The sequence below is a fragment of the Fistularia commersonii genome, chromosome 6 (genome assembly GCF_037954325.1).
Source record: "Fistularia commersonii isolate RoL2024-O1a breed Wild chromosome 6, RoL_Fcom_v1.0, whole genome shotgun sequence".
NCBI lineage: Eukaryota > Metazoa > Chordata > Actinopteri > Syngnathiformes > Fistulariidae > Fistularia > Fistularia commersonii.
Window position 1 is genome coordinate 9,083,486 of NC_141289.1, and position 12,014 is coordinate 9,095,499.

The 12,014-nt window shown below is 41.0% G+C and overlaps 1 protein-coding gene across 2 annotated transcripts in view; it reads left to right on the forward strand.

Annotated features, from left to right (window-relative positions):
- Window positions 1-12,014, forward strand: part of zranb3 (zinc finger, RAN-binding domain containing 3) — a 107,116-nt gene that overhangs the window by 57,661 nt on the left and 37,441 nt on the right. For both annotated transcript variants that reach the window (XM_086148018.1, XM_086148017.1), the window contains exon 15: window positions 2,795-2,931. In XM_086148018.1, coding sequence (XP_086004144.1) covers window positions 2,795-2,931 — 137 coding nt within the window. The remainder of the gene's footprint in view (window positions 1-2,794; window positions 2,932-12,014) is intronic.

The following is a 12,014-nucleotide window of genomic DNA, read 5'->3' on the forward strand; positions in this document are numbered from 1 at the left end:
TTATTTACAAAACACCAGGCTGTGGCTGTGCAGGGATACTGTGAACTTTTTCATTTTCAGAAATGGATAAACGGCTTTTGGAGTCGGTTAGTTTAGGTTTATACCCTGCTTGCATTGCAATCTTACAGATGGACACTGTATGATACAAATACTTTCGGGAAACATTTTAACGGGGGGGTCTGGGTTCCGACATGTTCATCCACAGATGTTGATGTCATACCATAACCAGCAAAAAGCTAGCGAAGGTACACAGATTGCCCATCGCAAACACGGACATCGGTCTGTGCCAGTAGTCTTCTGTTTTAAGCAAGTCGAACAGACACACAGACACACACACAGACAAGGCAGACTACTGGCCACGTGAAGTGATTTAAGGCAAGTATTATCAGTGTCTTATAGGTCATTGTCTAAATGAAGCTTGGTCGAGCAGCAGCAGGCTCATTTCCAGCGTCTGACCTTTTCTTGCTAGATGCTGGCAGGATGAGCAAGCTACATAGCTGACATTAATGACCTGCTCTTGCTCGCTCTCTCTCCCTCCCTCTCTCTCTCTGTGACTGTCATTTTATCTCTTTCTCTCTCTCTCTCTTTCACTCACTCACTACATGTCCAACCTGTTGTTCAGTGAAATCTTGTGTGAAAAATAAATTGGGAGATTTCCTTCAGAGGAGCAAGGTTTCTGTGTAGCCACACAGGATTGCACAACAATAAAAACATTTTTTTTTTCCCTCCTCCACGGCCTCAGGATGTGAAGATTGATTCCAATCTCATTTCTGTGCCGCAAGAACTGAGCTGGAACCGAGACGTGTTTAGATTAGCTTAGCATAAAGATTGGGACGGTTGGAAAGTGCTTCTCTGATTCTGTGCAATGCTAAGACACAGGCAAGGCTATGGGGCCGGGCAGATGGAGAGAATACTCGATTACTCAAGGATAATGTTATCCCTTTTTCAATCGGCATTTATTTGCATGTTGAACAGATCGAAGCAGATTTATGCTCATCGGACATCAACGCAATCAACAATCAACTGGGCCAGTCCACAGAGTCTGTGCTTTTAAAGCTAAATGGTCTAAAGTGGTGGCTGATCACTTGTCGCCACCCTGGTAATTGTAAAATGGGAAACCAGGAGCGAAATTGAATGATGCATTGTGTATTGGGAGACAAATGATTAGCCGCATTACAATCAAAAAGATCACAGGCCAATCAAGATAATCCATCGATAATTATATGTATAATTGCAGCTAAAACAAATGGGAAATTGCACTCACGAGGATGCCAAAGTTCCAGAACCAAGGAGCAAAGTGACCGAACACTCTGTATCTCACAACAGAGTGTGCAAAGTACACAGGACTGTCTCAGAAAATTAGAATATTGTGATAAAGTTCTTAATCTTCTGTAATGCAATTACAAAACAAACAAAATGTCATACATTCTGGATTCATTACAAATCAACTGAAATATTTCATATTATTATTTTAATATTGATGATTATGGCTTACATCTTAAGAAAACTCAAAAATCCTATCTCAAAATATTAGAATAGCAAGAAAATGTAATTTTGTTTTTTTTTAATTCCATCACAGATTTATCACAATATTCTGATTTTCTGAGACAGTCCTGTACTGACAACAAGTTGAGTTGCTGATGAAGACCTGGGAGGGAGGAAAGCAGTGGCACTATGAAGCATATGGGAGGGACCAGGTCATGGATGCATTTATAGATGAATAACCATATTTTGAAGCTTATCCTGGATTCTACTGGCAGCCAGTGGATGGGTGGGGCATAGTCTTTAAATATTAATAAATATTAATATAAGACTGGAAAGACAGTGTACAATCCAGGATGACACCCAGGCTTAACTTGAGTGGAGGGAAGTATGGTGGAGATGTCAACGTTGACAGAGAATCGCTGCGATTTTTGAATGGCGAAGGATGTGACAAAGAAGAGGAACTTCAGTTTTCTTGCAGTTAAGTTAGAGAACGTTGGAGAAGAGCTGTGGTTTGGTCTCTACGAGGCAGTCAGAGCGGGAGGAAGGTGGAAGAATTGGGTTTTGAGGAGATACAGAGCTGGGTGTCATCCGCATAACGATGAAAGTTGATGTTTACAGAATATGCAGCCAAGAGGGAGCATACAAAAGACTGAGTTGTTAAAGTGAGCTAATTTCTACCTGACTTGTCAGCTTTGCTCGCAATTGTGTTCAAGGATGTTAGCTGACCAGAGCAGCATGGTCGTGGCGAGCTTCTGTAGTTCTTGTTTAGGGGAGTTGTCTTGCCAAGAAAAATAAACTGGGTAAAGCTAAAATCATCTCAAACAAGAACAGCCAAGGCAGTTTGGGAAGCACACAACATTTTGAAAATAACAGGGAGGGAGACGAAATGCAAAACAACATGTCATTCTTCATTTGCCTCCTCGCTTGATCAGCACTGGCCACTGAAAATTTCACATCCGTCAACCACAATCCAGAAGTCAATGACGTTCACGTCTGTTTATATGAAACGTCCAAGATAATTATCCAGACATCACCCTTTTATAATCAAACGCTTGAAAGCAATAAAGCCACTATTCAAATGTGTTCTTTGTACACTTCCGTATTTGAGTGATCTGCTCTTGCACAAATGTTGCATCCCATATTATTACTGTCTGTGTTCATATCAAAGACTGCTGGAGTTCAATGTCTCTCTTAGTCATTGCATTACCAAAGGCACAAACAGAAGTACCAATAAAGCTGCGAAAGCCAATAATGACCCAATATTATACCATGCAAGATATTTACTGAGCCTCTTCCTCTGTCCCTGTAGACCAAAGTGCAGCTGCTGATGCTAATGAAGATGATGAGGGCTCTAATGGAGGGGACCGCACAGCTTCCCATCCTGCATACCCAGCTCTGCAGTTCTGTGCCAGCCAGTACACGGACCGAATATATATCTACTCTAAGGTACCGTCGCCTTATTGAGTGTTGCTTTGTGTGTCTGGACACGTGCCTCGGCACATTTCGTACCGTGACCAGAGGTGAACTATATTTTTCTTGCCTGTGATTTCTCAGGTTAAAGGGAAATTGCGATATTGTTTTAGCCCTGTATTTGTCAAACAAAGTAAACCGACTTTACCGGGGTGATTCCACTTCTTTTGATATTGATTAGCAGGCATCCCACCACAATAGTCAAAGACGCAAGGCAAAAAGCCGTCTCCAATCCACCACCTTGAACATCTCAGCGCAGCTCCTGAAAAAGAATCTTAATGATCTCGTATCGGCCGTAGTGTGAACGGCTTCAACCCTGATCGGTGATGGACCGACCATCTCTCGTCACAGGAGTAGGAGTCCTTGAAACAGATTTTTAGTTGCATTTTTTAAGGGTTCACAGTGATTTGAGCTCCCGAACCAACTGCTTCTTAAATTTCAGGTTTTTGTTTTTTTCTTTCCAGTGACTGTCTGTCTTTCTCACAGCAGGCAGTTTTGTATCCCATGACGCTTCACGTCAAAGATAGCAGTCAAATACTTTTCAAGACATGTATTATTTACAGTAGTCGGTGTTTGGTCAGTAAAAGACCATTGCTATGGCAATGTTGCAGTGCCCAGAAATCATGTATATGTACAATCATGTATGTAATTCTTGTATACAAAGTTAAACAGGAAATGCTCTTCAGTTAATTTTATACACTAATACACTAACTGAGCGACTGTAAGATACACACTTTAGCCTTTCAATGATTTTCAATGAGCTCACACTTAGAAATGCCAGTTGTGTACTCAGCTATTCTCCAAAAATAAACAGACTAGGTTTTAAATATTACAAAAGGTTTTCTCTTTTCTTTTATTTGTAACACATCTGCAGTACCGCCGGATAGTACCGGTATGTTTTTTTTTTTTTTTTTTTTTGGCTTATTCACTATATTGATTTTATTTAATGAATATGTTGGCCCGGTAATTGGTTAGAATCTCACTGCTTCCACCATCGTGCACTGAGAAGTTACAATTTCCTCACAGTACACGGCCTTGTGAATTTTAAGCACATTGGTAGAGTGCGTTTGTAAAATCGGTGTTTTTTGATGATGCAATCAGCGCATGTTTAATCAAAATAATTGCCTATTTGTTTTTACAAGACTTGATGGAGCCCCAGAAATTCACAATATCTGAGTGCAAATATGATGTGGCTGCAGTAATTTTAGCACCGTGGGAAATATGGCACAAGATATTGCATTATAGATAATATTACACAGCCCAAGTGCAATTATATTATTTTCCTATTTTTCAAACCCACACTGCTTTTTAGGTCATTAACATATTACTGACTTTCATGTGGAAACCTTTTCAAATCAATGCTCCTCTTAAAGTCGAATTGTGTCCGTCTTGTTTTTCAAGACAGCAAAGTGATAACAGCCTCAACCTACTGTCAACTGTCAGCTTCCAAACTTCCAAAACGGATGTCAAGAGTCTCGTGTAATTTTTATGTAAGCTCTCAAGGCAATAAGAATGAGCAAAACCAAAAAGGGGCACGTAGGGTTTTGATATCCACTTTGAATGTTTTGTTCCATACAAGCCCATTGCTGTCATCCCAAACTGAACAGTGAACAAATCATAATTAACTCCCCTTTCTCCCTCATTGAGATCAAGATCTTTTTATCGAGATGGAGCTGCACGCCACAATGCAGCAATCAAAACAGGATCTGTGCTGCTCTTTCGCGCGCGTGCTAATTACCAAAGAGGACAAAAGGTAGAAAATAGACATAGATGACACTGTGAAAGTCAAAGTTTAGGAGCAAGCTTGCTTTGATTTAAATAGCAGTGTGTGGGGCTGCATAAAAACCGACTGGAATGTACCAACTTAGACATGGAAAAATACGTTTTAAGGCACTTTTAACGATCGCGGTAATGCTGAAGCTCCCAAACAAACGGTGATTCGCTCGGCCGTTTCCAAGGTGGAACAACAGCCAGTTTGAGTCACTTCATGTTTTCCTTGAGATTGATCCATGCTGTGTGGCAAGAAAGAGAACAGAAATCTCTTCAAATCCTTTCATATTCTTCGGCTCAATACAAATTAAAGGTTTAGGAATTACCCACGGATTAACGGTACGATTAAACAACGATCCGCCCATTTTCAAGCCTCCCTTCAACATCCCCTTTCATCTTCCGTCCGCTGCTTTTTCATCATCACTCTCGCGGGGGGCGTCTTCCAGTTTTAAGGATGTGAAATTGTTACTTGTTGTGTTTTCTGCTGACGTATGTTAAAGGATTCTGTCCAGGCCGCTGATTGTTACACATCAAGGCTAGTTTACTGTAACTACTTAGCTAGTTTGGTCCTCACAAGTTGTAACCCTTATTATGCTAAAGCCGTTGTGCGATTAAGGTGGAGTGCCCTTTTTTTTCCCCAAAAACTTCATCGAATATTACAGGATAGGTGTTTTATTCATCCCCTAAAGGGAAAACCACCAGGTAAATAATTAAAATGAAGAGGCATGCAATGAATGCTAGAAGATTACAACACAGCTAAACGGCCACCCAAATAGACCTTTTAAAGTGCATAGTGTACAGTGTAAAGTGCAGTGTGCATGGGGTATAATGTGCAAAGTAAAGTGCTTGTTATGTACAGTGTGTAGTGGTCGGTGTCCAATGTTCAGTGCAAAGTGGATAGTGTTTAGTGCAAAGATCATGGTGTGTCGTGTGTAGTATACTGTGCTATACATTGTGTAGTGTGAGCTGCATATTGTACAGTTTGTAGTGTAAATTACATATTGTACATGGCATAGTGTAAGCTGTACAGTGTTCATAGTAAAGTGCATGGTGTGTAGTGAATGGTGTATTGTGTGTAGTGCAATGTCCATGGTGTACGCTCTATAGTGTACCAATCATGACAAAACAGAACGATCTCCTCGGTCTGTCAGCGGAGCAGGACGGTGACAGCAGCTTGTCACCGAAGCTGCTGCTCTGCCTGGAGATGGTGCCGTGCATTGGATGCAGTGAATTGTTTGTGATTGACAGCTTCGTTCGGCGCCCGTCTCTTCTGCCACAGAATCAGTGGAAAGTTATGTGCACGGCTTCAAGGAAATTATATTAAGTACGTCTCTGTCTGTTCTGCATCAAATCGGACATATCTTGATTTAAACATGCATATTTTTGCTTTGCAGTAGATTGATTTTTATCACTTACCGGTAATTTAAAATTTATTTTTAAGGGCTTTTTTTTAAACCTCAGTTTAGTTTGGTTAGGCAACTGCAGACAGTTTCCTGCGATGAGTGGGCTCGCGTAGTTCACAGTAATTGGTTCCTACCCCCCAGAAATACCTTGGAAGACTTCAAAATGGGAATTCATTCACAAAATAGGGTTGTTCTTTTCATTAAAGTGGCGCTGCATTTCCCAGTGTTGAACAACCTACTCTCCACAATGAAATTTGGCTCAAAGCACCAGCACCCCTAATCTAACCCAACATCTAAAACAGAGACATACTGTTAAATGGGGAAAAAAAAAAGTATGCAACAGTCAAGGGGCAAATGACACGACAGGCGTAAAACAGTGGTTTTAAAAGCAGGTCACATCAGTGGGACAATTTCCCTCAACATATTCCATATTTTTTGAACCGGCCACATCAGATGTCCTCACAGTTGTACTGATGTGTCACTTCTGCAAAGGTACATGGGCCAGTGCTTTCTCAGTATGCAGTAATATACAAACCTCAAATCGCCACAGGTACGTCGCAGTGCAAGAGCCTCAACGTCGCTACCACTCAATGGCTTCTGACAGGCCCCAAATTATATTATCCATGTCTGACAATACAGTGGAATAGTTTGGAAAAGAAATCTTTTCGTCTCAGACTGAGTTCGTCTTTCGTCCTTAGGGCATGATACATAACAACAAGATAATTGACTGTCCCTACCCATTGAACTATAAATAGATATAAATAAAGAAAACCCCTACTTTGAGAAAAATTCAATTTGTCCTGCTCACTCCCAGGCTTCTCTTCACTTCTATTCATTGTCTGTATACAGTTGCTTTCCAAGCATTGTGGACGTTTCAACAAATTCATTTGTCGTGAGCGCAATTAACAACCACTGTCATTATTTACTATAACCTCCCCCAACTCGTACATGTTGTCCTACTATCCTTTCATGCAATTCAATGCAGCTAACTTTACATAATAGCTATCACATACCTGCGCTACTCATGCTCATTGACCTGTTTTGGATGTTTTCCTTGAGGAAAAAGGGAATTTTGGAGTACGATTAGTTTTCCCTTTGGAATGCCAGTCTTCCACATCATCCAGGTGACTGCTGTAAACATAATCTTTATGCATTAATTCATCCATTATCAATAGCCCTTATCCTGCACTCACAGTTGCAGGGGGTTTGAAGTGTATTCCAGCTGTCACTGGGCAAGAGGCCACGTAAAGAGACATACAACCATTCACTCTGTCATTTGCACGTCATCTAGAGCAGTGGTTCCCCAACATCTTGAGTGCCCCAGACCGCTTTCATCCCAAAAAACGTTTTTCTGGACCGGGGGGGATGAACCTATTTAAGTAGCACTCTTTTCTATGCACTCTGAGACCCTTCTGGTGTTTCATCTTTTTCAAATAAGCTCTCCAGTGATGGGAGTTTGTGGGATATTTTAGCAAGGGTTAGCATGCCAACTAGTGATTGACTTACACCTAAAGTTTTCATAGTCACAGACTAAAAACTGAAAAGTCAGAAGGAAGTTTTACTGGAGTCGCTGAACACTCTAATTATCTTGATGGATAAGTATAAGGTGGTAAACTGAGCTGTTTAAGATCAGTCTTTTCCTAGTCTTGGGCTTACAACAATAGCTAAAGTGTTTGTTGAGTGTGTTACGTCAGCGTAAACACGACTTGCGATAATATCAACCAACATATGAGCTCCAACAAAACCGGAAACAGGAGATCTGGTTATCAAACAATCATCAGAACCATATTGGCGGCAGAGATGGTATTTGTTGGTGGTATGGATGAACAAGAGCGGTGAGGGACGTCTCAATCAATATAGACTTTCCAGAAAGAGGAGCGGATGGTGGCGCAGAACAGCCCAGCTTGTACAATGTCAACTCTCTGACTTATCACGACCAAATGGAGAATGAGAAGTGATGGACAGATATATCAGAGGCTCTGCAAATGCCCAGTGAAAGTATTGCACGGTGGGAAACACTGCTGAAAGAATCCAGCTGTAGTCTTCTAAATAGTGACCTTGTAAGATTCACTGTATTTGTAAAATCATAGTAGTAGTCTAGGCTGATACTTAAAACTCTTGAAAACTAGTCTTTAGATGTGAGCAGGCATGAGATGATAGTTTTACATGAGTCTTTTCCAAATTTTCCAGTCTTTTGTTTCTTTCTTTCAATATGTGGGTGTCATTAGATGTTTAAGAAATCTTTTCACATTAAGGACACATTAACTAGGTAAATTACAGAGAGCGAGACCCTCTAGAGTAAACGCATTGATCCACCCACCAGCCTACATGCACATGCAGTATGCATGCATATCAAACCTTACAGACACACACACACACACATATTCTAGTGGGAAGGACAAACCTGGATTTGAGTGTTAAGATTGGTAGCATAATGTACCCCGAAAGTGCAAGTATGAGGTGCAGGCAGAAGTGGCAATTTTTCAAAATAAAATATCCGGATGGCTTATAAAAATAAAATACTGAGTCAGAGAAATACCTGGGTGACGGTAAAACGTCTGTTTAATGAGCAATAGCTGTTGTTTGCCTCAGCCACGCCATGCAAGCCTGCGATACAGCTCGCTGTTCTCGCTCAATTCCAGGTAAAAAAACTCACAATTCATTTGACCCCAAAACCACACCCACAAAATTCCCAGCAACCCCCAAAATCACACAGAAAACAAGCATTAACACAAACCCTAACATTTCTGACTCGCTACAATACGTCTAATTTTAAACAACTTTATTGTTACTTTGCTGACCGGTACCGAATGGTCCACGGTCCGGTACCAGTCCACTGCCATGAGGAACTCTGATATACAACCATTCACTCTCTCATTCACACAGCCGGACAATTTAGTTTCTCCATTGAACCTCCTGCATGTTTTTGGACTGTGGTAGGAAACTGGAGAACCAGGAGGAACCCCTCGCAGACACATGGAGAACATGCAGACTCCACACGGAAAGGCACCCTGTCGGAATAGAACCAGGGACCTCATTGGAGTGAGGTGGAAGTGCTAACCGAGGCGCCGCATCCAAAGCTAAAAACATCCCGAAGGCAGTCATCCGGTCAAAAATTCCATTTGGGTTATTTTGACAAAGCGAAAGAGTAATAACACTGCAGACACAGAGGAATAACTCCACCTGCACCGTTATTGTGGTTTCTTGTAAACAGATTGCTGTCGGCCGTCTCTCAGGTCATCATGTAAAACTTTCTCCGGGCCGCCTTTGCTTTCAACACCGAAGCGATAAACTATAGTTTAACCCACCTGATTATACTTCTGTGCATTCTTGGCGTCGCTCTTGAGTGCCACTTGCCAAAAGACCTCCGAATTGATCGGATTGTGATACTTAAGGCTCTTTTGTTTCATTCATGAGGTATCGCTCTCCCCCCGCCACTAACGCAGATAAGAGACAAGGGGGTTTTACATAAAGAAGACCAAAGCGTCGAACTGAATCACCAATGGAATATTACCCTGACGGCAATAGACAAGTGTCATATACGTGTGGCTGAGACGATAAGCCAAGGAGATAAATGTCCCCTGCTGCCGTTTAAATGATAAACTGGAGGAATTCTGGCTGGAAATCTGTCACATCGGGATAATCCTGTACCATGCGCGGAATTCACACTGGGAGCCGTTCAGCACACAATCGAGGCGAGATTTATCGCCGGGGTTAAAACCAGAACCATTGAGCATTACGAATTTTATGTCCATTTTCTGCAAACCAAAAGGTTGCTTTATTCAAGGATTCAGTGTTCCATTTCTCAAGTGGGCGGTTTACTTCACTTCAACATGGCATTACCAGATGGCTGGGGTTTAACCATGTCAGGATGATACGCATTATAAGCTCTAAACTAATTGACTCTTCATATCTTCTGATTATTGTTATCAACGTACCATACAAACCAATAATTGTGTTGCTGTATGCATAATAATCACGCTTTACTGTAGAATTTTAGTTATTTGTGTGGAAGTCCGCCATTCCGTGTGCCTCGGATTGCACTCGTTTTTTTAAAACCAGCGGCTGGAAAGTGTTTAATATCGCAGGAGGGAAGCCTGCTTTGCCACTGCTGTTCCATTATCTACTTTAAACGTCAAGTGATGTGGCTTGGCTGCGAGATTTTGAAAAGGGCAGCGAATGTTACCGAAACAGAAACATACCGGGAAGAAACAACTACTTGAGTGGGTTCATCACGACTCATTTCTGCTTGGTGTGCAAAGTTAGATATCTGGCTGATGTCTCTGGAAACGGGAGAGCTGTTTTTGTACCTGGCTCATACGTCGTCCCTAATAAAGTTACTTTAGAGCAATCAATGCCATAAAACCATAAAACCAACCACAAACCACCATGTACTCTCGGTGAGGTGTCGAGTCCTTTTTTTTTCTTTCCATTTAAGCCCAAAGATAGCGTTCAGTTATTCATCTGTAGTGCATTGGATCTACTTCAAAAATAAATAGTATAAATATCTATGTGATTGTTAATGAACATTTGTTGTGATGAGCATAATTAAATAATGATAATAAAACCTAATTCAATTAAATTGCAGTATTATATTTATTCCTATATTCGATTGTAAAGTTCACCCGTCATTTTAGTTCAGTCATGTTTTCACTTTGGATTCTGTAGATTTTCAGCTTCAGACACAATCCTTTCTTTTTTTTTTTTTTTTTCAGCCAAAATGAGAAGCACGAACCCTTGACTCCACTATGTCGGGCAAATGAACGAAGGAACTTTTTATCTGAGGTTTTAGCCCGTGCTCGGATTGCTCACATTTGCAAATGACTGCTCGTGTACGCATTTTAATGAGGTATAGACACACTTGGATGTGCAAGGTACACATTTGCTATATTACAGGGCTATAAATGTATTATTTCAATCTCAGTAATCATTAGGGAACGTTTCATGGCGATTGCTTTGACCGCCGTCCCCTTAGTGAATGGAGATATAACACAAAACGGTAAAAACAGCTGCACAATAGTTTCAATTGACTGACTGACTTCTACATGCCTCCCTCTCCTTGACATCGACACTAATTCAGTATCTCCACTGTTCACAAAATGATTTGGGATAAATAACTAAATCAATTTTAATAGCATGTCTAAAATGAGATTTTCTTTGAAAATAGCTGAAGAGTGTTATATAGCGTCTTTGCGTTGTGATTGATGAGATACCCATCATTTGGATTGAAGCGGATATATTTGCCTTTCTAGAGCCTGTGGGGGAAAGTAAACCCTTTCAAACCAGCGAGACTCTAATCCTGCTCCATGCTGTTACAGCATGGGCCGCTCCGCCATTTCCCCCTGACGCCCCATGATATTTATTTTACCATAATCCAAATAAACACATTGGCAACCCGGGGGTTGAGGATGCAGTGCAAGGAAGGGGGAAAAAAAGAAAAAAACATCTTGATTCCTATCCTGAAAATCCATGCACAGGTAACCGAAGATATTACCCCTTTCCACTTTATCCCCCGCTTTTCTCACTTCATCCATCATCTGACGTGGCTCATTCAGCTAAATCCAACATTTCCCTAAATTCAGCAGGTCAGCCTCTTTCCTGCTAAATGTGTATTTCTATCAGAAGCTGGCTCCCACCTCACAATATCTAGTAGTTAATGAAGGAGTAATAAATGTGAAAACGCTTTATTGTGGTAGGTTTTTTTTTTCCGCCTCAGCAGTATGATTACCCATAATCACGGCGAGGAACATTCTTGTGTGTATATGCAATTTCATATTCATCCTAATCCTCATTATTTCTAATGTATGCATGCTGTCACAAGAGAAGCATTTGCTTCAAAGTAGTCTACGTATATTAGAATGAAAGGAAGAAAACAAGAGACATCAC